This window comes from Silurus aristotelis (assembly GCF_946808225.1).
Source record: "Silurus aristotelis genome assembly, chromosome: 23".
Classification (NCBI taxonomy): Eukaryota; Metazoa; Chordata; class Actinopteri; order Siluriformes; family Siluridae; genus Silurus; species Silurus aristotelis.
The window spans coordinates 7,022,881-7,048,464 of NC_139596.1; the positions used below are offsets into that span (position 1 = coordinate 7,022,881).

Sequence of the window (25,584 nt, forward strand, 5' to 3'; positions counted from 1 at the left end):
TTTTTATTCGATCTATAGGTTGAAGTGAGACTTAAAAGGAGTAGATGTGAAATGTTTTTTTTTTCTGTTGTTTTTTTGTAAACTAAAATTGTCCTTTTTCTTTATCAAAAACCATTTTCTTGCTTTTCTCTTTAATGTCTCATTGACCTAAAAAAAAAAAAGTATATAACATTTTGCTCTGAAACCTGAGGTATGTCTTCTATCAGTGGCGTTTGTAATTATGTTAATAAAGACAATGCTGTAGACTGTCTTTGATTATGCTTCATAGTTGTGTCTTTCCCTAATTATATTATATTTTATATAAATAAATATATATATATATATATATATATATATATATATATATATATATATATATATATATATATATATATAATGTAGCTACACCACACACGTGATAAAAAATTTGCTATTTGGAAATATCTTCTGAGAGAAAGAAGTGCAGATAATCATCCTGCTTTATGTGCTGTAATTCTGGAACATTATCCATCTGAAGTGCACATAGAGCCCACAAGTAGCTAATGTTGACACAAACCCTGATGTTTTCCCACATCTGTTCTGCACCACCTTAGGGCAAAGCTAATAAACATTACGGTGGATTCCCATATATTGGGACAAGAGAGAAATCAGGATTGAATCAGGGTTCCTGTAGCAGAGAGCAGTGCCAAATTTGGTCATTTTTGATATTATGGTTTGGATTAAATGAGCACAGTATAGTATATAAATTCAATGTGAGGAGTAGACCAATGAGAATACAGTGTGTGATGACATCAATTGGTATTTTCTTGCACTGCTATTGTCAGTTAATGCAGGTTGTAGATAGCATGTGCAGTATGAAGTAATAACAATAATAGAAAACACAATTACACAAAATTTGTGTTAATTAAAAATTTAACTATTGCAAGTAATAACATCCAACATCTTTTATTACAGACATTTAATGGGGCAGTGGCCCAAACCAAAAAAAGGGTCACTAAGGGGGGTGGGTGCTTGTTAATACAAATTATTAATTTGTTTTAAATATACAATTAAAATAGAAGACAGCAAACTGTAATAATTTCAGACTTTAATGTAGATCAGCCGATTAGGGTAAAAGGGCACTGGCTCTAGCCACCGTTTTTTTATAATGACACCAGGTACAGTGTGCTACACTATAGTGTCAATATACTATTTTTTGACTTATCTTTTGTTTTGCTCATAAATATATTACAGTTGTAACGGTACACGAATTTGTAGCAAAATGTTTCAGTACAGGGCTTTTGGGTTGGTACACGTGTACCGAATGCCGTACTTTTTACGTGCTGAACAAAGTTTTTTCAGAAATGTATCAAGTGGTGCACATTGAATGCATTATTGTTGTTATTTTTATTATTAAACTTGAAAACCTACAATTGCAGAGGTATTAAAAAAATAATAATAAAAAAAAAACTAGAGCGAGAGCAGCGTCACTGTAGCTACTCGCTCCTTACCGGAAATAAGATTTGTTTTGTGCATACATGAAAACGCTAAAAAAATCCATAACGCTAGCATTTAGCGTTTTATGTCCAGCTTGAAGAATTTCTCTTCAAAACAGAAAATCCTGACAATTCTGCATAGCGAGGGTGTGAATGAATGAAGGATGGAAGGAATAAAGACATTTGTTAAAGTATACTGAAATAAGTAGAACAGTTAAGGAGTTCATCATCATCTGTATTACCCAAATGGGGTCTAACAAATGTAAACTATTTAATTAAATTTTTCTATTTCTTCTTCTTCTTTTGGCTTCTCCCGTTAGGGGTTGCCACAGCGGATCTTCCTTCTCCATACCCCCCTGTCCTCTACATCTGCCTCTTTCAACCCAACTACCTGCATGTCTTCCTTCACCACATCCATAAACCTCCTCCTTGGTCTTCCTCTTTTCCTCCTTCCTGGTGGCTCCATCCTCAGCATTCTCCTACCGATATACCCCGTGTCCCTCCTCTGCACATGTCTAAACCATCTCAATCTCGCCTCCCTCACCTTGTCTCCAAAACGTCCCACATGCACTGTCCCTCTAATAAACTCATTTCTAATCCTGTCAATCGTCGTTACTCCCAACAAAAACCTCAACATCTTCAGCTCTGCTACCTCCAGCTCCACTTCCTGTCTTTTACTCAATGCCACTGTCTCTAAACCATACAACATCTCAGGTCTCACCACAGTCCTATAAACTTTCCCTTTCACTCTCACAGATACTCTTCTATCACAAATCACTCCTGCTGTCACTCTTCTTCACCCACTCCACCCTGCCTGCACACTTTTCTTCACTTCTCTAACACACTCTCCATTACTTTGCACTGTTGACCCCAGGTATCTGAACTCCCCCACCTTCTCCACCTCTTCTCCCTGCAACCGCACCACTCCACTGCTCTCCCTCTCATTCACACACATGTACTCTGTCTTACTCCTACTGAATTTCATTCCCCCTCTCTCCAGTGCATACCTCCAGCTCTCCAGGCTCTTCTCAACCTGCTCTCCACTCTCACCACAAATCACAATACCATCCGCAAACATCATACAGAGACTTCTGTCTCACCTCGTCCATCAGTTTGTGCATTTTTTTTATTTAATTTAAATGTATTGAATCAATTTAATTGATTACTGAATAAATCAATATAATCAAAAAGTTTATTTTTTTTTTACAAAAAAACAGCAGATGAGGACTAAATGTGGAAAGGGATGTTCAATAATCACATAGGAATCTAATTTTCAGGTGAACTTTTTGTCCATATCGTGTATAACCTGAAGTGAATACTTTGCCATTGCACTGGTAAACAATTATTATCCATTTCTTAATTTATATTCTTTAAATATTGTTTTTAAATGAAGAATAAATATTTATTCAATCTTGTTCAGTTCGTCACATGGATGAAATATTCTCCAGACCACCAGGGGGCGGAAAAACCCTAGAGCTGGTTTAGCTCCAAACCCAACACGGTAGTAAACGTTGTGTTTATTGCTTCCGGTTTCTCCATGTGTTTCGTGTACGTGTTTGGGCACACATGTAATCTAAATAACAATAGATGTTTTTTATTCTCTATAAGGTCCTTGACTAATCTTTATTAAACACTATGGGGAAATTAAACGTCGTTGTGCTGAGATATCTGTCTAGGGATGATTTTCGGGTGCTGACGGCTGTAAGTATGTTGTTTTATCCTGTGTTAATAGGTGACATGGCTGATCTTTCTCAGACAGACATGGGAAAACTTATTTTCATTGAATGATAAACGTTTACATCTTTTGATTGTGGTAGGAAAGACCACCTACCCAGTTTTGCCTGCTTCATGGCAGGAAGGTGATATTGATGATCTGATTGGAGCCCATGTGTAGGACATGGGTTCCTCCAGGACCAGGGGTTTTGACCAGTGCATTATGATAAGCCTTATACACGTATTGTATTGACACCAGGTCTGGTATGCGCTTTTTGAGCATCACATTCCACATTTTGTCCCAATCTGCTCTTCTAATTCCCTCCCCTCTTCAGGGAAGATGTTCCACTAGATGTTGAAGTGTACTTGTGGCCATTTTTGTGTTCATCAGACATAAGGGTGTTAGTAAAGGCAGGTAGTGATGTACATTTCCAATTCATCCCCAAGGTGTTCAGTAGGGATTAGATCAGATCTTTATAACAGGCCACTCAAGATCTTCCTCTCCAAACCATGTAAATCGTTATGGAGCTCACTTTGTGCACACCACTGGAACAGATGTTGGGTTTGCAAGTTCAAGTGAACGCAGAAGTTTATTATTCTGCATCCTATACAATTGTGTGCCTCCTGTTTTTAGAGTAACCGTTTGAAGAAGAAACACATATGGCAGGGGTCAGATGTCCCAATATTTATGTCTATATAATGTATCCTATATTATTTTTATATTATTTCTATATTATTATCTTCCAACGACAGGTGAAGACCTACCTCTTCCTGAAACACTCGGACTAGCATGTATTTTCCCTGTTTGTTTTGTCTTTACCTAAAAAGTGTGCTATAATTCCTCTCAACACTATCTGGGCTGATGGTATCTTAAGTTTGCAACCAAGTGACTTATCGTTTATTTATTCATCAATGGAAATTTCGAAGCGCTTTCGTACGCCGCTCTGGATAAGGCCGTAAATGTATTCCTCCAAATGTTACAAATCTCAGAGTTTTAACCGCTGACTGTTTTTTTTTTTTTTTTTTTCTGACCAGGTGGAAATGGGAATGAAGAATCACGAGATCGTACCGGTCAGCTTGATCGCATCTATCGCGAGTCTGAGACACGGAGGATGCAATAAAGTTTTGAGAGAACTGGTCAAACACAAACTGCTGGCCTACGAACGCACAAAAAGTAATCCCCTGCATGCTGTTAGCTCTCAGTCTGTCCTGCAGTGAATTGTGTTTGAGATGTTTGTTTTTGTTTGTTTTTTTCCAGCTGTGCAGGGATATCGCCTGAACTACGGCGGCTATGATTATTTGGCTCTGAAGGCGATGTCCTCTCGAAATGTCATTTTGTCGGTGGGAAACCAGATGGGTGTCGGCAAAGAGTCGGGTCAGCATTTTCTTTTTCCTTCCAGGCTACAGGTTCCCGAACATTGTCCTAGACTATATCTTGTGTTGCACATTTGAGTTTTTATTTATTTTTTGCTGTAACACACTGGTTTCTGATGTGTTTGGTTTAGGGAAACGACTCCAAAGGTCAGAAGGATGGTGATTTCAGTCAGAGTTCTTTTGCATTGTGTTTTTGGAAATTTCACCCTGATAAGAGTTTAATACATCATTTTGACACACGTTCACGGTTCAGAACTCGGGGCTCGGAAAATGCGGGTTCTCGGTTGGAACGTAAAAGTTGCTGATCATATTAAAGTATGCGGGAATCCGAATGTTTAGGAACGTTAGGAATAACATTGCATGTTTTTACTAACAAATTTCATAAATTTTTTTACAACACGTTATTTTATTATTCATTTCAATGTCCATTACTTTACATTTTCTGTTGACTATCCAGCAAAAAGGAACCAACTTACTGGTGTAAAGTCTAGATGAATTCACTAAGGTACCATAACGGCTGCGAGGGTGCGTCTTAGAACGTAACCCCTGCCAGATCCGGAGGACCAATGTATTGCAATTATCTCATAATAAGCTTTTGTAGACTGTTTCATACCTGCCGCAGATAAGATTTTTCTTTCTCTTTGTCAGCTCTGAATCGTGGGTGTAAATATGAAATGTATTATTGTGGGGTTTTTTTGCTGTCAAATTAGTTTTTGTGAAAGTGATGGTCTACATTTATACACATTTATATTCATGTACACATTCAAAATCTGCCCTAAATAAACCCATTTATACTGCTGTAGTATTCAATGCTGATCCTTTTGACCTCCGTTAATACGAACTGACCAGTCTTCAGTGGCGTGTTTAGTACTGGCCATCATGCAAAGCTAAAACGTTAACTGAAGAGAACAAACGAGCTAAGAGTTCTAAATGAGAATACTTTTTTTTTTTTTCCCAATTCCAGATATCTACATCGTAGCAAATGAAGAAGGGGAGCAGTTTGCTCTGAAGCTCCACAGACTCGGAAGGACGTCATTCCGAAACCTGAAGAACAAACGTGATTACCACAAACACAGACACAAAATGTCCTGGCTCTACCTGTCCCGGCTCTCCGCCATGAAGGAATATGCGTACATGAAGGTAATTCTCATGACTTGATTTCTTGAATGCAGTATTTAAAATATGTGCAGGATTCAAGTGATTTAAAGCTTTTTAAGACAGAGATGGAGCAGGTTCTGGGGAAGTGTTACTGGTGTTTCGTGACTAGAAGTATCCTTTATGTGTATGTGTAATATATATATATACACACACACACAGTGAGGAAAATAAGTATTTGAACACACTGCTATTTTGCAAGTTCTCCCACTTAGAAATCATGGAGGGGTCTGAAATTGTCATCGTAGGTGCATGTCGGTACAGTAGCCTTTGTTTGCAATCACAGCGGTCAAACGTTTCCTGTAGTTTTTCACCAGGTTTGCACACACTGCAGGAGGGATTTTGGCCCACTCCTCCACACAGATCTTCTCTAGATCAGTCAGGTTTCTGGCCTGTTGCTGAGAAACACAGAGTTTGAGCTCCCTCCAAAGATTCTCTATTGGGTTTAGGTCTGGAGACTGGCTAGGCCACGCCAGAACCTTAATATGCTTCTTACAGAGCCACTCCTTGCTTATCCTGGCTGTGTGCTTCAGGTCATTGTCATGTTGGAAGACCCAGCCTCGACCCATCTTCAATGCTCTAACTGAGGGAAGGAGGTTGTTCCCCAAAATCTCGCAATACATGGCCCCGGTCATCCTCTCCTTAATACAGTGCAGTCGCCCTGTCCCATGTGCAGAAAAACACCCCCAAAGCATGATGCTACCACCCCCATGCTTCACAGTAGGGATGGTGTTCTTGGGATGGTACTTATCATTCTTCTTCCTCCAAACACGTTTAGTGGAATTATGACCCAAAAGTTCTATTTTGGTCTCATCTGACCACATGACTTTCTCCCATGACTCCTCTGGATCATCCAAATGGTAATTGGCAAACTTAAGACGTGCCTGGACATGTGCTGGTTTAAGCAGGGGAACCTTCCGTGCCATGCAAGATTTCAAACCATGACGTCTTAGTGTTTTACCAACAGTAACCTTGGAAACGGTGGTCCCAGCTCTTTTCAGATCATTGACCAGCTCCTCCCGTGTAGTTCTGGGCTGATTTCTTACCTTCCTTAGGATCATTGAGACCCCACGAGGTGAGATCTTGCATGAAGCCCCAGTCCGAGGGAGATTGACGGTCATGTTTAGCTTCTTCCATTTTCTATTGATTGCTCCAACAGTGGACATTTTTTCACCAAGCTGCTTGGCAATTTCCCCGTAGCCCTTTCCAGCCTTGTGGAGGTGTACAATTTTGTCTCTAGTGTCTTTGGACAGCGCTTTGGTCTTGGCCATGTTAGTAGTTGGATTCTTACTGATTGTATGGGGTGGACAGGTGTCTTTATGCAGCTAACGACCTCAAACAGGTGCATCTAATTTAGGATAATAAATGTAGTGGAGGTGGACATTTTAAAGGCAAACTAACAGGTCTTTGAGGGCCAGAATTCTAGCTGATAGACAGGTGTTCAAATACTTATTTGCAGCTGTATCATACAAATAAATAGTTTAAAAATCATATATTGTAATTTCTGGATATTCTTTTTTTAGATTATGTCTCTCACAGTGGACATGCACCTACGATGACAATTTCAGACCCCTCCATGATTTCTAAGTGGGAGAACTTGCAAAATAGCAGGGTGTTCAAATACTTATTTTCTTCACTGTATATATATTGTGTATGTATATTGTATATATAAAGAGTGCAGGCAGGGTGGAGTGGGTGGAGAAGAAAAGTGATCGCAGGAGTGATTTGTGATAGAAGAGTATCTGCGAGTGTGAAAGGGAAAGTTTATGGAGAATCTATGGGGTATTGTAAAGAGGCAGATATAAGACACCAGACTCAACAACGTAGAAGAGCTGAAGGCCACTATCAGAGCAATCTTGGCTTCCACAACCGTGGAAGACAGATCACTTCACATGCCACTGCAGTAATTCATGCAAAGGGAGCCCTTATCAAGTATTGAGTTCTGTACATATTCATTCTTTTCAGTAGTCCAACATTTCTGTGTCCCTGGTGGTCTAGTGGTTAGGATTCGGTGCTCTGGTCAGGGAACCAAACCCAGCCATTAGAGAGGCACAAGCCAGTGCACTCTTAGTGCCGGTCCCGAACCCGGATAAATGGGGAGGGTTGCGTTTGGAAGGGCATCCAATGTAAAACGTGCCAAATTGAACATGCGGATCACAAACACGGATGATCGGCTGTGGTGACCCCTAATGGGAGAAGCTGAAAGAAAGAAATCAATCTGTGTGTGATGAATCTATTTAATGAGTTTCACATTTGTATTGAATTACTAAAATAAATCTAACTTCTTAATGATATTCTAATTTATTGAGATGCACTATATGTATGTGTTTATATATAAATGTACATACATGTAAGACAAAAGTCTAGTTTTCTGTGCTAATCTTTTTCATGTGATAGAATATATTTAAAAGTGGTTTAATTGTTTACAGGCCCTGTATGACCGAGGCTTTCCTGTTCCAAAGCCAGTGGACTATAACAGACATGCAGTCGTTATGGAGCTTATCAATGGCTACCCTCTGTGAGTTGATCATTAAATTACTTATTTTTATTAAAAAATATATATATTTTATTTTATTAAATGAAAAGAATTTGGTATTTTAATTGAAACAACTTATCCTTAAGCATGTTGCTGTTATGCTCAAAGCTTAGATTTAGTATCATGTTTGAAAAAAAAAAGAAAGAAAGAAAAGGTAAATGAAAAATAGGATTGCAGGAAAAAAGAAGAATAATTTAGAAAATTGGTTGTGACTTAAGAAACAATAACGCATAATGCAGTAATATTAATGTTAACGCAATCAGGGACTATCGGATTATTTTTTCCCACGTTTTGAGCCCCGCGGCTTAAACAACGTAGCGGCTTATTTATGAATTTTTCCTGGGTTTTTCCCGGTTTCACAAACTTCAAGCCAAAAAACTGAACCCTATAACATTAGACCAATGAAATTTCCGAACGGAAACGAAAAAACGTACCTCACCTGTGTTCTGAGCTGCACGGCATCGGGAGAAAAAAAGTTTTTTTTAAACCCACGACGATGCCAAAACATAAACTCCCGAGAGAAATAGTTGTGAAAGGAAGGAGGAAGACAGCGAACAATGACTTTCTTGGTCGGCTACTGTGTAGATACAAGCCGTTGTAGCACGTTGAGTCTGGGTGAAGGGAGAGCTCACTAACTCCAGTTGCAACAGAAATCATATAAGCACAGACAGGTTTCCAAAACTCGTGCTTTTTTATTATTTTTTTGGCAACAGCGTTACGGGTTAGTCAAAGAAACTTAGAAATCAGCATCAGAAAATAATAAGGACATATTCCTCGGTCTTGCACACATGCAGTAATAGCGGAAAAATGCGGCGACAGGCTGTTCCCAAAATACCGCTATGCTCGTAAAGGAGCCACAACATATTTTATTTTGTTTTTTCACAGCAATTGTCCAGCAGTTACAATTTTAATTACTCTGTGTATTTATTGGCAGCTTACTCAAACCTCATATCAAGTCACTGCGAACGAAAATAAACCTCAGATTTAGGATGACGGCAGCAACTATTATCAGAGATGCTGTTATAAATCCTACAAGAGCAATGATTGAAATGATAAATTCTAATTTTTATCCACACACTATAGAATTAACAATCTTTCTCTTTCTGTGCCAGGTGTCAGGTGCGTGAAATTCAAGACCCTGACTCATTGTACAGTGAAATCATGGAGCTGATAGTCAAACTGGCCAATCATGGACTTATTCACGGAGATTTTAACGAGTTCAACATTCTGCTTGATGACAACGATCACGCGACGATGATCGACTTTCCGCAAATGGTGTCCACTTCTCATCCAAATGCCCAATGGTGATTCACTTTAAGTGTTTTAAGTTAGGAGTTCGAAAAGGATTTAACAGATGCATTTTTCTATTGATGTTAAAACTATGGAATTAAAATCTGTAGCTTTTTTTTTTTCTCAAAGTTAGAGTAAAGCTGTGCTTATTGAATTTCTCCCCCCCCGCAGGTATTTTGACAGAGATGTCAAGTGCATAAGAGATTTCTTCATTAAACGGTTCAACTATGAGAGTGAACTTTACCCAACCTTTGAAGATATCAGGTGATTATTTCACAGGTTGTGTTAACAAATAAATATATTTTATTTTAAACGATTTAGTAATTTGCTCTTTCTTTACTTTCAGAAAATCCTGCTCTCTTGATGTGGAGATTTCAGCCAGTGGTTACACCAAAGAGTTGCAGCAGGACGACCAACTTCTCCACCCAGCAGGTCCAGAAGGTGAAGAAGACCTCAGTGAAGATGAAGACGACGCTCCTGAAGCACCTGAGCCTGTATGTGAGGAGCCTATTGACATGGAGGAATACAGACATGCTATTCTGGAACTTGATGGCCTAAAACACACTGAGGAGCAGCATGGAGCGACAGGCTCAGAGAAGGAGGGCTGTTCTGACAGAGTTGATGATTTAGTAGATGACCGTTTCAGAACCCTGGAGAGCAATGAGGAGCTTGAGGAGAATGAGGACGAATGCCCGGAATTGGTCGATCTTTCAGCTTACAACAAAGAGTTCAAGCCTTTCAGGTAACATTAAACCAAATCATGATTGGAGCAGCAGTTGATTGCATTGAATCTCTTGCAGCAGTAAACAATGTTCCATGTGTTTATTTGGCTAAGCACACAAGCTGACCATGTTTGCCTGCTCTGATTTTTATAGAGATCAAGACAGCTTACTACATGTGAATGAGCACAGACAAAGAACAACCAGTGAGACATCTATTGGAAGTGTCACCAGCCAGTCCACAATTCCTCCAGTGAGTAAAGCTACCAATTTATTATTAAAAAGTGTGTTTGTGTGTGTGTGTGTGTGTGTGTGTGTAATATATATATATATATATATATATAAAAAATGTGTGTGTATATGGTATGTGATTTAGTCCCAATTTGCTCTTTGCAAATGGGTATTATGAAAGGCAGGTGCTGATTATAGGTGAGGAGGCCTGGGGTTAGCATTCCAATTCATCCCAAAGGTGTTCAGAAGGGGTTGGAATCAGAGCTCTATAGCAGGCCACTCAAGCTCTTCCTCTCCAAAGCATGTAAACCAGGTCTTCAAGGAGTTCACTTAGTGCACAGGGGCATTGTCATGTTGAAACAGATTTGTGTTTCCAAGTTCAAGTGAATGCAAAATGTTATTATAGCACATCTAAAGACGTCCTGTACAACTGATTGCCTCCAGCTTTGTGGTAAAAGTTTGGAAAAGAACCACCTATAGCAGGAAAGGGAAGGCAAAAAAATACTTTTGGAAATATAGTATATGTATGTATGTATGTATGTACAGTGGGTACGGAAAGTATTCAGACCCCCTTAAATTTTTCACTCTGTTATATTGCAGCCATTTGCTAAAATCATTTAGGTTCATTCTTCTTCCTCATGAATGTACACATAGCACCCCATACTGACAGAAAAACACAGAATTGTTGACATTGTTGCAGATTTATTAAAAAAGTAAAAAAACTGAAATATCACATGGTCCTAAGTATTCAGACCCTTTGCTCAGTATTTAGTAGAAGCCCCCTTTTGATCTAATACAGCCAGAAGTCTTTCACACCTGGATTTGGGGATCCTCTGCCATTCCTCCTTGCAGATCCTCTCCAGTTCTGTCAGGTTGGATGGTAAACGTTGGTGGACAGCCATTTTTAGGTCTCTCCAGAGATGCTCAATTGGGTTTAAGTCAGGGCTCTGGCTGGGCCATTCAAGAAGAGTCACGGAGTTGTTGTGAAGCCACTCCTTCGTTATTTTAGCTGTGTGCTAAGGGTCATTGTCTTGTTGGAAGGTAAACCTTCGGCCCAGTCTGAGGTCCAGAGCACTCTGGAAAAGGTTTTTGTCCAGGATATCCCTGTACTTGGCCGCATTCATCTTTCCCTCGATTGCAACCAGTCGTCCTGTCCCTGCAGCTGAAAAACACCCCCACAGCATGATGCTGCCACCACCATGCTTCACTGTTGGGACTGTATTGGACAGGTGATGAGCAGTGCCTGGTTTTCTCCACACATACCGCTTAGAATTAAGGCCAAAAAATTCTATTTTGGTCTCATCAGACCAGAGAATCTTATTTCTCACCATCTTGGAGTCCTTCAGGTGTTTTTTAGCAAACTCGATGTGGGCTTTCAGGTGTCTTACACTGAGGAGAGGCTTCCGTCGGGCCACTCTGCCATAAAGCCCCAAATGGTGGAGGGCTGCAGTGATGGTTGACTTTCTACAACTTTCTTCCATCTCCTGACTGCATCTCTGGAGCTCAGCCACAGTGATCTTTGGGTTCTTCTTTACCTCTCTCACCAAGGCTCTTCTCCCCCGATAGGTCAGTTTGGCCGGACGGCCAGCTCTAGGAAGGGTTCTGGTCGTCCCAAACGTCTTCCATTTGAGGATTATGGAGGCCACTGTGCTCTTAGGAACCTTAAGTGCAGCAGAAATCTTTTTGTAACCTTGGCCAGATCTGTGCCTTGCCACAATTCTGTCTCTGAGCTCTTCAGGCAGTTCCTTTGACCTCATGATTCTTATTTGCTCTGACATACATTGTGATCTGGAAGGTCTTATATAGACAGGTGTGGGGCTTTCCTAATCAAGTCCAATCAGTATAATCAAACACAGCTGGACTCAAATGAAGGTGTAGAACCATCTCAAGGATCTTCTTCTTCTTTTTCTTTCGGCTGCTCCCATTAGGGGTCGCCACAGCGGATCATCCGTCTCCATACCACCCTGTCCTCTATATCTGCCTCTTTTACACCAACTACCTGCATGTCTTCCCTCACCACATCCATGAACCTCCTCCTTGGCCTTCCTCTTTTCCTCCTACCTGGTGGCTCCATCTTCAGCATTTTTCTACCAATATAATTCATGTCCCTTCTCTGCACATGTCCAAACCATCTCAATCTCGCCTCCCTCACCTTGTCACCACAACATCCTACATGTGCTGTCCCTCTAATAAACTCATTTCTAATCTTGTCCATCCTCGTCACTCCCAACGAAAACCTCAACATCTTCAGCTCTGCTACCTCCAGCTCCACCTCCTGTCTTTTACTCAATGCCACTGTCTCTAATCCATACAACATCGCAGGTCTCACCACAGTCCTATAAACTTTCCCTTTCATTCTTGCAGATACTCTTCTATCACAAATCACTCCTGTCACTCTTCTCCACCCACTCCACCCTGCCTGCACTCTTTTCTTTACTTCCCTAACACACTCTCCATTACTTTGCACTGTTGACCCCAGGTACCTGAACTCCTCCACCTTCTTCACCTCTTCACCCTGCAACCGCATCACTCCACTGCCCTCCCTCTCATTCACACACATGTACTCTGTCTTACTCCTACTGACTTTCATTCCCCTTCTCTCCAGCGCATATCTCCACCTCTCCAGGCTCTTCTCAACCTGCTCTCTACTCTCACCACAAATCACAATATCATCTGCAAACATCATAGTCCAGGGAGACTCCTGTCTGACCTCGTCCGTCAACCTGTCCATCACCACTGCAAACAGGAAAGGGCTCAGGGCCGATCCTTGATGTAGTCCAACCTTCACCCTGAACCAGTCTGTCGTACCTACTGCACACTTTACTGCCGTCACACTGTCCTCATACATGTCCTGCACCACCCTCAAATACTTCTCTGACACACCTGACTTCCTCATACAATACCACAACTCCTCTCTCGGCACCCTGTCGTACGCTTTCTCTAAATCCACAAATACACAATGCAGCTCCTTCTGTCCTTCTCTATACTTCTCCATCAACATCCTCAAAGCAAATAAGGCATCTGTGGTGCTCTTCCTCGGCATGAAACCATACTGTTGCTCACAGATGGTCACCTCTTCTCTCAGCCTGGCTTCCACTACTCTTTCCCATAACTTCATGGTGTGACTGATCAACTTAATTCCCCTGTAGTTACTGCAGGTTTGCACATCTCCCTTATGCTTAAAGATCGGTACCAGCACACTCCTTCTCCATTCCTCAGGCATCCTCTCCCCTTCCAGAATCCTGTTAAACAATCTGGTTAAAAACTCCACTGCCATCTCTCCTAAACATCTCCACGCTTCTACCGGTATGTCATCTGGTCCAACCGACTTTCCATTCTTCATCCTCTTAATCGCTGCTCTCACTTCCTCCTTACTAATCCTATCTACATCCTGCTTCACCAACTCCACATCCTCCAACCTTCTCTCTCTCTGATTTTCCTCATTCATCAGCTGCTCAAAATACTCCCTCCATCTTCTCAACACACTCTCCTCACTAGTCAACACATTTCCCTCTCCATCCTTTATTGCTCTAACTTGCAGTACATCCTTCCCAGCTCGGTCCCTCTGCTTGGCCAATCGGTATAAATCCTTTTCTCCTTCCTTAGTGTCCAACCTCTTATACAGTTCCTCATATGCCTTTTCCTTGGCTTTCGCCACATCCCTTTTAACCTGCTGCCGCATCTCCTTGTACTCCTGCCTACTTTTCTCATCACTCTGTCGATCCCACTTCTGTTTTGCCAATCTCTTTCCCCTAATGCTCTCCTGTACTTCCTCATTCCACCACCACGTCTCCTTGTCTTGCTTTCTATTTCCAGATGTCACACCAAGTACTTTTCTAGCTGCCTCCCTCATCACTCCTGCGGTAGTTGCCCAATCATCCGGCACCTCTTCACCACCACCAAGCCCCTGTCTGACCTCTTCCCTGAACCTCACACTACACTCTTCCTCCTTCAGTTTCCACCATCTTATTCTTCTTTCAAACCTTACTTTCCTCCTCTTCTTCTTCGCCTCCAAAACCATCCTACAGACCACCATTCGATGCTGTCTAGCTACACTGTCCCCCGCCAACACCTTACAGTCTCCAATCTCCTTCAGGTTGCATCTCCTACACAGAAGATAATCCACCTGTGTGCACCTTCCTCCACTCTTATATGTCACCCTATGATCCTCCTTCTTCTTAAAATACGTGTTCACCACTGCCATTTCCATCCTTTTAGCAAAATCTACCACCATCTGCCCTTCTACATTCCTCTCCTTAAAACCATACCTACCCATCACCTCCTCATCACCTCTGTTCCCTTCACCTACATGCCCATTAAAGTCTGCCCCAATCACCAATCGTTCTTTCCTAGGTACACCATCTACCACTTCATCTAATTCACTCCAGAATCTTTCCTTCTCCTCCATCTCACAGCCAACTTGTGGAGCATAGGCACTGATGACATTTATCATCATCCCTTCAACTTCCACCTTCACGATCATCACCCTATCAGAAACTCTCTTCACCTCCACTACACTCTTACTGTACTCTTCCTTCAGAATCACCCCTACACCATTTCTCTTCCCATCCACACCATGATAAAACAGTTTAAACCCACCTCCAATGTTCCTGGCCTTACTCCCTTTCCACTTGGTCTCCTGAACACACAACACATCTACCTTTCTCCTCTCCATCATATCAGCTATCTCTCTCCCTTTACCCGTCATAGTACCAACATTTAAAGTACCAACCCGAACCTCTACTCTCCTACACTGCTCCTTTTCCTGCCGTCTCTGTAGACGCCTTCCTCCTCTCCTTCTCCTCCTTCGGCCAACAGTAGCCCAATTTCCACCGGTACCCTGTCGGCTAACGATACCTGTGGCGGTCGTTGTTAACCCGGGCCTCGACCGATCCGGTATGAAATTCTCATTTGTGATCCGCATATTTGATTTGGCACATGTTTTACGCTGGATGCCCTTCCTAACGCAACCCTCCCCATTTACCCGGGCTTGGGACCGGCACTAAGAGTACACTGGCTTGTGCCCCCCTAATGGCTGGGTTAGAACCATCTCAAGGATGATCAGAAGAAATGGAAAGCACCTGAGTTAAATATATGAGTGTCACAGCAAAGGGTCTGAATACTTAGGACCATGTGATATTTCAGTTTTTCTTTTTTAATAAATCTGCAAAAATGTCAACAATTCTGTGTTTTTCTGTCAGTATGGGGTGCTATGTGTACATTCATGAGGAAGAAGAATGAACTTAAATGATTTTAGCAAATGGCTGCAATATAACAAAGAGTGAAAAATTTAAGGGGGTCTGAATACTTTCCGTACCCACTGTATATATAGTTGCAGTTTTGGAGATTCTATGCCGCAGTCATCTAGACATCACAATATGTAAAACTCGCTCAAATCCTTACACTCGCCCATTTTTCCTGCTTCATTCACATCAACTTTGAGGACAAAATGTTCATTTGCTATGCTTAATATCCCACCCACTAACAGGTGCCATGATGAAGAGATAATCAGTGTTATTCACTTCACAGATCATAATGTTATGCCTGATTGGTGTATATACTATTGTTTTGGGTTTTTTTAATTGATGAAATTTCACACAATTTCTTCAATTTATGTAGAAAAAATGAAAATGCTATTAATGTTGCACCGTTATCAATAGGAAAATGTTATTCTATTTGTTCCCTGTAAATTTTACTTGGTTCACCTGTTCAGGAATATACATCATGTGTTTCTAGTTTCAATAAAGTCATTTTGCTTCTCATTTGACCACCTGATCATACACCAAAAATAACCGTTTACTATATGTTTTTTCTACAGTCTGTGATCAGGCAGAAAGTGAAGACACAGCTAACTAAGCAGCAAAAGGCTGCTCAGAGGAGACGTCTGCAAAAAGGAGAAGCCAACCTGGTGACTAAAGAGAGGAGAGAAAACCAGAGCAATATCAAGAGTAGCCTGGAAGCAGCCCAGTTCTGGGGATAAAGACATAAAGGACTGCTTTAGCACAACCTCATCTTTGATATCTTACAGCTGCATGCCTCATTTAATAAATCCTTTATATTTAACTCCTAAGTGGTCTTCATTTCAGCCGATTATGCCTAATGGGGTTCAGTTGCAGCAACTCTAAAATGCCACTGTATTGTATGAGTAAAGCAAGTACCTGTAAAAAAGGCCTATAATATAATCGGAGTAGGAGAGCACTCAATGAAGTTTAATACTTTAATGCATATACAAGACTTCAGATTTCAGAGCTTCATGTTTTAAGGAAGTATTTCCACTTAAACACTGTCTACACCGAAATTTCAAGTAAAAATATTTCAGTGACATTCAAATTCCTGAAATCTTTCTAAATTCTTTAGCACATCGTAGCTGCAAAAATCATTCGTTTTAATAGAATTAACAAAGGATTATATAGCCATTGTGCCAAAGGTGTTTAAAGTCACTTGTTTTTTTTTGTTTTTTTTACAAAAATAAAGGAAATGGTTTAGATTAATGAATAATATACAATATTTTGTATTGTACTAAATATCTCCCATCCTGGATTTTTGTATTAGATAGTTTAGATTGCTTTTATGCCAAGTGTTCATACTTTATGTATTTAACATTTTAGGAATTTTGTCACTCATTGATAACCTAAAACTAATAAAGGTGTAAAGAATGTCAGGGTTCAGAAGGCATCAGAATAAAAGTTCTAAAGAGTTTCTGACTGAACATCTTAAAAAAAAAAAATCTATTTAAAATCTATTAAAAAATACATTGCTGCAGTCTGCGTGGATTAGCAATATTGTGGCTCAGTAGTTGTTTGACTTCTGATCAGAAGGTCTTGAGTTAAAATCTCAGAAACCCAAGCTGCCACTTTTGGGCCCCTGAGCAAGGCCCTTAACCCCTAAGTGCTCAGTTGAATAAAGTTACTCTGGATAAAGGTCTGCCAAATGCTGTAAATGGAAATTAATGAAAATGTTTTCTAAAGGGTAAAAATATCCTGGTTCTTGATTTTAATATAGAGAAGCAAGATTTTAAATTTGCTGCTGTTGCTCCATAATGGGAAAATTCAGTTGAGATTTGGGCCGCAGCTATCGATCATTTTAGTAATTGAGTATTCTACAGATTATTCCATCGATTCATCAATTAATCGGATGAGAAGTACTTTTTCTTTATTAAAAAGCAGTACTAAGTATACAAGAGAAAATAAAGCAGGTATCTTAAAATGAACAAGTGATTTTCCTTTTTAGAAAAATGTAGCATTTTTATTGCTGAAATTGCAATCTGTAAAAACTAAACCCATTTAAGGCATTTCATTGCCATATTACATCAAAATGCAATTACCAACATATAAATAAAAATAAAAAAACCTAAATAAAAATACATTTCTAATTACTTTAAAAAGGGCAAACGCACTGTACGGTGTTTGTTTTCATTTTAAATTATCCCAAACTCTTTTCTTTGGCCTGAATCACTGTTTTCCCGTCCATTTTTCATTCTGCAGCATCTTCTGTGTAAACCTGTCCAGCGTGGTACAGGGTTTAGCGGGTGGCGTGTCAGTAATAATGGTCTGTAGGGAAACAGTGCGCCGTGTGTTGTGGACTAAACGATAAATAATATGCCTCTATGCCTTTTTGTATTGGAATTACTCGAGTTTGTGAATTTAGAGAAAGCGTACGACAGTGTGCCAAGAGAGGAGTTGTGGTACTGTATGAGGAAGTCAGGTGTGTCAGAGAAGTATGTAAGGGTGGTGCAGGACATGTATGAGGACAGTGTGACAGTAGTGAAGTGTGCAGTAGGAATGACAGACTGGTTCAAGGTGAAGGTTGGACTGCATCAAGGATCGGCCCTGAGCCCTTTCCTGTTTGCAGTGGTGATGGATAGGTTGACGGACGAGGTCAGACAGGAGTCTCCCTGGACTATGATGTTTGCGAATGATATTGTGATTGCAGGGAGAAGAGGTGGAGAAGATGGAGGAGTTCAGGTACCTGGGGTCAACAGTGCAAAGTAATGGGGAGTGTGTTAGGGAAGTAAAGAAAAGAGTGCAGGCAGGGTGGAGTGGGTGGAGAAGAGTGATAGCAGGAGTGATTTGTGATAGTAGGGTATCTGCAAGAATGAAAGACTGTGGTGAGACCTGCGATGTTGTATGGATTAGAAACAACGGCATTGAGTAAAAGACAGGAGGTGGAGCTGGAGGTAGCAGAGCTGAAGATGTTAAGGTTTTTGTTGAGAGTGATGAGGATGGACAAGATTAGAAATGAGTTTATTAGAGGGACAGCGCATGTTGGACGTTTTGGAGACAAGGTGAGGGAGGCGAGATTAAGATGGTTTGGATATGTGCAGAGGAGGGACATGAGTTATATAGGTAGGAGAATGCTGAGGATGGAGCCACCAGGAAGGAGGAAAAGAGGAAGGCCAAGAAGGAGGTTAATGGATGTGGTGAGGGAAGACATGCAGGTAGTTGGTGTGAAAGAGGCAGATGTAGAGGACAGGGTGGTATGGAGACGGATGATTCGCTGTGGCGACCCCTAATGGGAGCAGCCGAAAGAAGAAGAAGAAGAATTACTTGAGTTACACGAGGAGAGATACAGAGGTTATAAAATTATAATTTATATTTTAGTGCCTATAAATTTAGACTCTATGTTTATTCCTTTGAGCAAGCCAGTGGCTACAGTGGCAGGGAAAAACTCCCTGAGATGACATGAGGAAGAAACCTTGAGTTGTAAGGTTGAGTTGGAACTCAAAATCTGGTTAGCACTGAATGTCTATTCATTATATTTGTATCATTCTTGAGGTGTGGTGTTCAGTGATGTGCAGACTGATTGGCAGACAATGTAGATTAAATAAGACAGGGGTGATGTGGTCATATTTTCTGGTTCTGGTTCATCAGTGCTCGAAACCCAGCCATTAGGGAGGCACAAGCCAGTGCACTCTTAGTGCCGGTCCCAAGCCCGGATAAATGGGGAGTATGCGGATCACAAATAAGAATTTCATACCGGATTGGTCGAGGCCCGGGTTAACAACGACCGCCTCAGGTATCATTAGCCGACAGGGTACCTGTGGAAATTGGGCTACTGTTGGCCAAAGGAGGAGAAGGAGAGGAGGAAGAGTGGCAGGAGGGATTTGTGATAGTAGGGTATCTGCAAGAATAAAAGGGAAAGTTTATAAGACTGTGGTGAGACCTGTGATGTTGTATGGATTAGAGACAGTGGCATTAAGTAAAAGAGAGGAGGTGGCACTGGAGGTAGCAGAACTGAAGATGTTGAGGTTTTCGTTGGGAGTGACGAGGATGGACAGGATTAGAAACGAGTTTATTAGAGAGACAGCCCATGTGGGACGTTTTGGTGACAAGGTGAGGGAGGCGAGATTGAGATGGTTTGGACATGTGCAGAGGAGGGACATGACTTATATTGGTAGGAGAATGCTGAGGAAGGAGCCACCAGGTAGGAGGAAAAGAGAAAGACTAAGAAGGAGGTTCATGGATGTGGTGAGGGAAGACATGCAGGTAGTTGGTGTGAAAGAGGCAGATGTAGAGGACAGGGTGGTATGGAGACAGATGATCCGCTGTGGCGACCCCTAATGGGAGCAGCCGAAAGAATAATAAGAAGAGGTTCATCAGTGCTCGAATTGGGTCAAATCTTATTGGGGGGGAGTGGGGCACTCACAAGAGAAACAGTTTTTTATTAAAACTTTATTGGTATTTATAATATATATTCATTTCCTATTTATTTAAAGACACGTCATAAAACGTATTTTTTTAATATCATTAATACAAGTGGGCATTAAGTGGGGGGGAAAAAACACTGCATCAGTTTTGCTGTTTTTGTTTTGTTTTTTTGTTTTCCTGGGAAACAAAAGCGAATTGAATCACGTGACACCCAACGCCATAAAATACATGAGCCAATAAATTTTCAGTGTACGTATATAAACCACGCCCAACGTGAAGAGTTTGTGAACGTCACAGTTTAGGTTTTTTTTGCTATGCATATTTATTACGTCAGCATTTCATGCCGAATATACGCGTTTTTAAAAAAAAAATAAATAAATAAATAAAAAAATTGGGGGGAGGAAATACAAAAATTACGTTTTATTTTTGTCTCTGCTCGGCTGCCGTCGGAGGGTGGAGTGTCACGTGATCCTCTGGCTTGCGATAGAGTTCCCGGAACCAACGAGATCAAAACAAACACAGACAGCAGAAGATCCGAAGGAGGATCTTATTGTTGCATATATACTCCATTATATACTTGTGTCACTTATGGTGAGTGTTTTCATTTTCTGATGATTCTCAAATGATTTTCGAGCGCGATCTAAAGCAGTGAAACTTTAACTAACTGAGCACTAACGATATAGTAGATATTATTCTTATTATTTATTAAACAGGATGATAAATACTGGAATTAAGCGACGGATCGAAATGTTGTCAATTAATTATATGATTATAGAAATTCGGGTGAAAAATCAGATGGTTTATTGCATTATAAATAGTATTTTTTTATTGTTTTTGTACACAAAATAATTGGTGTTCATCACCTATTTTATCACCTATTCTTATTATTGATTCACAGGGAGATGTGTAGATGTAATCAGACTGAACCGTGGAGATCTAATGTCATGTAAAAATGGCTGAAGCTGTGAGACCAAAAAAATCAAAGGCAAAATCTTCTGTCAAGTTACAGGTAAAACAAACAAACAAAAAGCCCTATCCAGTTGGGTCAACTGGGTTCATCTTATCTAATTTCTTATGGTTATTTTCTTTGGTATAATTGTCCAGGTTATAAAATGAACTAACATATTCCTTTACTACTATAGGATAAAAAACAGTCTCACAGCTCAAGAAAAGCTGCTGGACCTGTGTTACGAATCCCTCCTTCCCTTGAACCTACGTCTGAATTTACAGATGTTCCTCTCTGTGTTTCCTCTGAGCTGCCTGCTTGTGCTCAAGAAACTCTAAAGACACAGCCTTTGGCAGACCAAAATGAACAAGAGGTGAAGGATCAAAACAAAGATGTTTTGTTTGATAGATCTGATGCTGTGGAGACATCCTCTAACACTGACTATACAGCATCCAAACCCTTATCACAAGACCCTACGGCTGAACTGGGCCAGTATTCTGCATCATCTCACTTGATTTGGTGTGAGCCAAAAATCCTTAGCGCTAAACCTGAGCCGTTGGATGTTTCATCCTTTTATCCATCACTCCCTGTATCATGTGTGGATCCCCAGTTCCTGGATGACATGTCCTCTGTTACTTCTGATTTAGCACAGTCATCTATGTTGCCCTTTGTGGTTGAAGCTGCAAGCACAAACCCAGTTGAGCAAATCAGTCCAGCTCCAGCCATCCTTTCTTTGGCTGATCAGGAATCTTCACCTCCCAGCTTAGTTCCATTGGAGCTAGCTAAAGTGGAGAGACTCCAGGAAAGGCTTTATCCAGAGCTGCCTAGAACGTGCCAGATGCTCCAGCCGTTCACCAGGGAGCAGCTCAGGACATGGGAGCCAGGTTCCTGGCTGGAAAATGTCGAACTTCATGCTTTAGAGTTCCAGGCCTTGGTTCATCAGGAAGGCCACGAGCTGCACGAGCTTTTGCTGAATTACTGGAGATGCCGAAAGCAGCTGGTGCAGGCACAGACTGAGTTGCAGGCGACCATTTCGGACTGCAAGAGTGCACAGAACCGACTGTGGAGCTTCAAAGATGAACAACTCACACTGCAGGTTGAAATATGTGTTTCCATTTAGAGTAATGATTGGTCAGTTATGTTTCTCTGTGGTACAAAAATAAATCGTAACTATTTCTATTGGTGTTGTTATTAACTAATACACAATGCTTTTGCATAAATATTCTCAACATCCATCTATAAACTTGAATTATTATAAAAGGTTGGTTTGTTGAACAATAAAAAACATAGAACTGTGTCTAAAATTTGCATACCCTCCAGATAAAATGAATTTGTATCATGATATTTGGGATTGGGTGTGTTTGGGTTTGAGATGTTCTTAATTATTGCAAGTAGCACAATAGTAGTAGTGAAAAGGACTGGGATCAAAAGGAACATCTCCCATTCTAAAAGGGATATACTTTATTCTAATCACCAACATATCCATTTTGGCTTTATATTAGCTTCATAAAAGCTCATTTTGTGTACCTCGTTATAATTCGGAGCCTTAGTTACAATATGTATTAGCAACGTGCTGAAATGAAAATGATTGAAAACGTTTTAAAGGTTCAGAGGAGCGTATTTGATGGAAAAATGAAACCTAAAATGAGCTGGGTTTTTTATTTCTGCATAAATCTGAATTATTTGGCAGGTATGACTTTAAAAATTAAAATTGAAATAAAAAGAAAGCAGATTTCTTGCATACTTAGATAGATGCCATATATTAAAATAGAAAAGTATTTCAGCGAAAAGTAGGGAGTCTTCTTTGTTGTTCTGGGTTATTCTCTTGTTGCTGGTTACACTCAATTCGAATTGATGTAGATTTATTGTAAATGTAAATTCAAGTTTGTTGTTTCATTCAGAAATCAAGAGTAAATTTTTGCACCTCACACGCTTATGATTGTGAGCTTGTTTTGATGTATGCATGTATGTATGTATAGAATGCTTGTAACACGGGATCATTTACCCCACAGGGTGTGTGTGCTGACCAGGCCAAGGTGTGTGGCTATCATCGCTTCCAGCAGGTGGTCCTGAATGAGGCAGTAGTAACTGAAGTGAAGCATCTGTTCAAAACCAAGGCTGATCTTCTCCACCAGACCATAGCCCTGCACTCCTATACCTCAGTCCTGTCTCGGCTGCAGGTTGAGTCTTACCTCTACAACCTGTTGAGCACCAACGCCATCACCAGAAGTGTGGCTGTGCACAAGATCGGCCCAGGCAAGGCAATTCTTACATATAGATTATAATCTACGTATCAGCTTCTGACCTGCCTAAGCAAAATATTGATACTGATACTGAAATATACCACTTGTCTTTTCTAGATGGTCCAAAGTCACAGATTTCTTCTCTGAAACCGTTAAAAGAAAGCATCAGTGTGCTGTTCAGCTTTACTCGTCGGGTTCTAGACGACGCTCAGTTCCAGGAAGACATTCATCTGTGGTTGCAGAGATTGGTAAACATGCTACATTACATCGTTTTATGTTTTTCATTGCTATATTAATTTATATGTTTTATTAGTATTATGATTCCGTGGACATAAATAAACAATATGTCACATTTACACTATAGAGAAAAGTATACCTTTTCCTGAATATTCCAGCCCTGGGAGTTTCTTCCCCAAGAGTGGAGGTTATTATAACAGCAGATAGGGACTAAATGTGAAATGGGCTGTTTAAAAAGCACATACAAATCCTATCTTGAGGTGTTCACAAACTTTTGTACATATACCGTATTTTTCGGACTATAAGCCGATACTTTTTTCCCACGTTTTTAACCCCGCGGCTTAAACAGCGAAGCGGCTAATTTCTGAATTTTTCCTGGGTTTTTCCCGGTTTCACAAACTTCAAGCCAAAAAACTGAGCGACATAACATAAGACCAATGAAATTTCCGAACGGAAACGAAAAAACGCACCTCACCTGTGTTCTGAGCTGCACGGCATCGGGAGAAAAAACTTTTTTTTTAAACGCACGACGATGCCAAAAGATAAACTCCGGAGGGAAATAGTTGTAAAAGGAAGGAGGAAGACAGTGAACAATGACTTACTTGGTAGGCTACTGTTTAGATACAAGCCGTTGTAGTGCGTTGAGTCTGGGTGAAGGGAGAGCTCACTGACTCCAGTTGCAACAGTAATCATATAAGCACAGACAGGTTTCCAAAACTCGTGCTTTTTTATTTTTTTTGGCAACAGCGTTAAGGGTTAGTCAAAGAAACTTAGAAATGAGCATCAGAAAATAATAAGGACATATTCCTCGTCTTAAACACATGCAGTAATACCGGAAAAATGCTGTGCCAGGCTATTCCCAAAATACCGCTATGCTCCTAAAGGAAGCGCAACATATTTGTCTTTTGTTAAAGCCTGTGTAAAGTACATTAGTGTAGAGTGTATAGAGACAGGTGCGGCTTATTTATGTAAAAATAAAAATATTTGTAAAATTCAGTGGGTGCGGCTTATATATGGGTGCGCTTTATAGTCTGGAAATTACGATAGTATACAGTGGTGTGAAAGTGTTTGCCCCTTCCTGATTTCTTATTTTTTTTGCATGTTTGTCACACTTTAACGTTTCAGATCATTAAACTAATTTAAATATTAGTCAAATATAACACAAGTGAACACAACATGCAATTTTTAAATGAAGGTTTTTATTATTGAGGGAAAACAAAATCCAAAACTACATGGCCCTGTGTGAAAAAGTGTTTGCCCCCTATTAAAACTGTGGTTTATCACACCTGGGATAAATTTCTCTAGCCACACCCAGGCCTGATTACTGCCACACCTGTTCACAATCAAGAAATCTCTTAAATAGGACCTGCCTGGCAAAATGAAGTAGACCAAAAGAGCCTCAAAAACTACGCATGATGCCGAGATCCAAAGAAATTCAGAAACAAATCAGAAAGGAAATAATTGAGATCTATCAGTCTGAAAAAGGTTATAAAGCCATTTCTAAAGCTTTGGGACTCCAGCGAACCAGAGTGAGAGACATTATTCACAAATAGCAAAAACATGGAACAAAATGACCCCAGGAGCACAGCGATGACTCATCCAAGAGGTCATAGAAGACCCTACAACAACATCCAAAGAACTGCATGCCTCACTTGCCTCAGTTAAGGTCAGTGTTCATGACTCCACCATAAGAAAGAGACTGGGCAGAAATGGACTGCATGGCAGAGTTCCAAGACGAAAACAGCTGCTGAGCAAAAAAAAAAAAATACTCTGTGGACTGACGAGACAAAAGTTTAACTTTTTGGAAGGTGTGTGTCTCATTACGTCTGGTGTAAAAGTAACCCCACATTTCAGAAAAAGAACATCATACCAACAGTAAAATATGGTGGTAGTCTGGTTGTCTGGGGTGGTTTTGCTGCTTCAGGACCTGGAAGAGTTGCTGTGATAAATGGAACCATGAATTCTGCTGTTTAACAAAGAATCCTGAAGGAGAATGTCCAAACATCTGTTCGTGACCTCAAGCTAAAGTGAACTTGGGT

The 25,584-nt window shown here is 40.5% G+C and overlaps 2 protein-coding genes across 4 annotated transcripts in view; both read left to right on the forward strand.

Moving 5' to 3' along the window:
- The first annotated feature begins 2,963 nt into the window (after positions 1-2,963).
- Positions 2,964-16,535, forward strand: riok2 (RIO kinase 2 (yeast)). 2 transcript variants are annotated; one of them, XM_083526997.1, is made up of 10 exons: positions 2,964-3,155; positions 4,203-4,341; positions 4,426-4,757; positions 4,795-5,681; positions 8,126-8,214; positions 9,345-9,536; positions 9,694-9,786; positions 9,869-10,264; positions 10,398-10,494; positions 16,291-16,535. In XM_083526997.1, the coding sequence occupies exons 4-10, from the start codon at positions 5,472-5,474 to the stop codon at positions 16,450-16,452; spliced, it is 1,239 nt and encodes a 412-aa protein (XP_083383123.1). In that variant the 5' UTR covers positions 2,964-3,155; positions 4,203-4,341; positions 4,426-4,757; positions 4,795-5,471; the 3' UTR covers positions 16,453-16,535. The 2 variants fall into 2 exon arrangements, with proteins under 2 accessions (XP_083383123.1, XP_083383122.1); XM_083526996.1 differs by having other exon boundaries at positions 4,426-4,542; positions 5,506-5,681.
- Positions 16,536-20,547: 4,012 nt separating this feature from the next.
- The window catches only part of epg5 (ectopic P-granules autophagy protein 5 homolog (C. elegans)), a 30,057-nt gene continuing 25,020 nt past the window's right edge, over positions 20,548-25,584 (forward strand). For both annotated transcript variants that reach the window (XR_014531061.1, XM_083526776.1), the window contains exons 1-5: positions 20,548-20,710; positions 21,018-21,128; positions 21,262-22,161; positions 23,078-23,321; positions 23,426-23,556. Coding sequence is in view for 1 of the 2 variants with exons in the window: in XM_083526776.1 (XP_083382902.1) it covers positions 21,072-21,128; positions 21,262-22,161; positions 23,078-23,321; positions 23,426-23,556 (1,332 nt within the window). In the remaining variant the exon portion in view is untranslated. The remainder of the gene's footprint in view (positions 20,711-21,017; positions 21,129-21,261; positions 22,162-23,077; positions 23,322-23,425; positions 23,557-25,584) is intronic.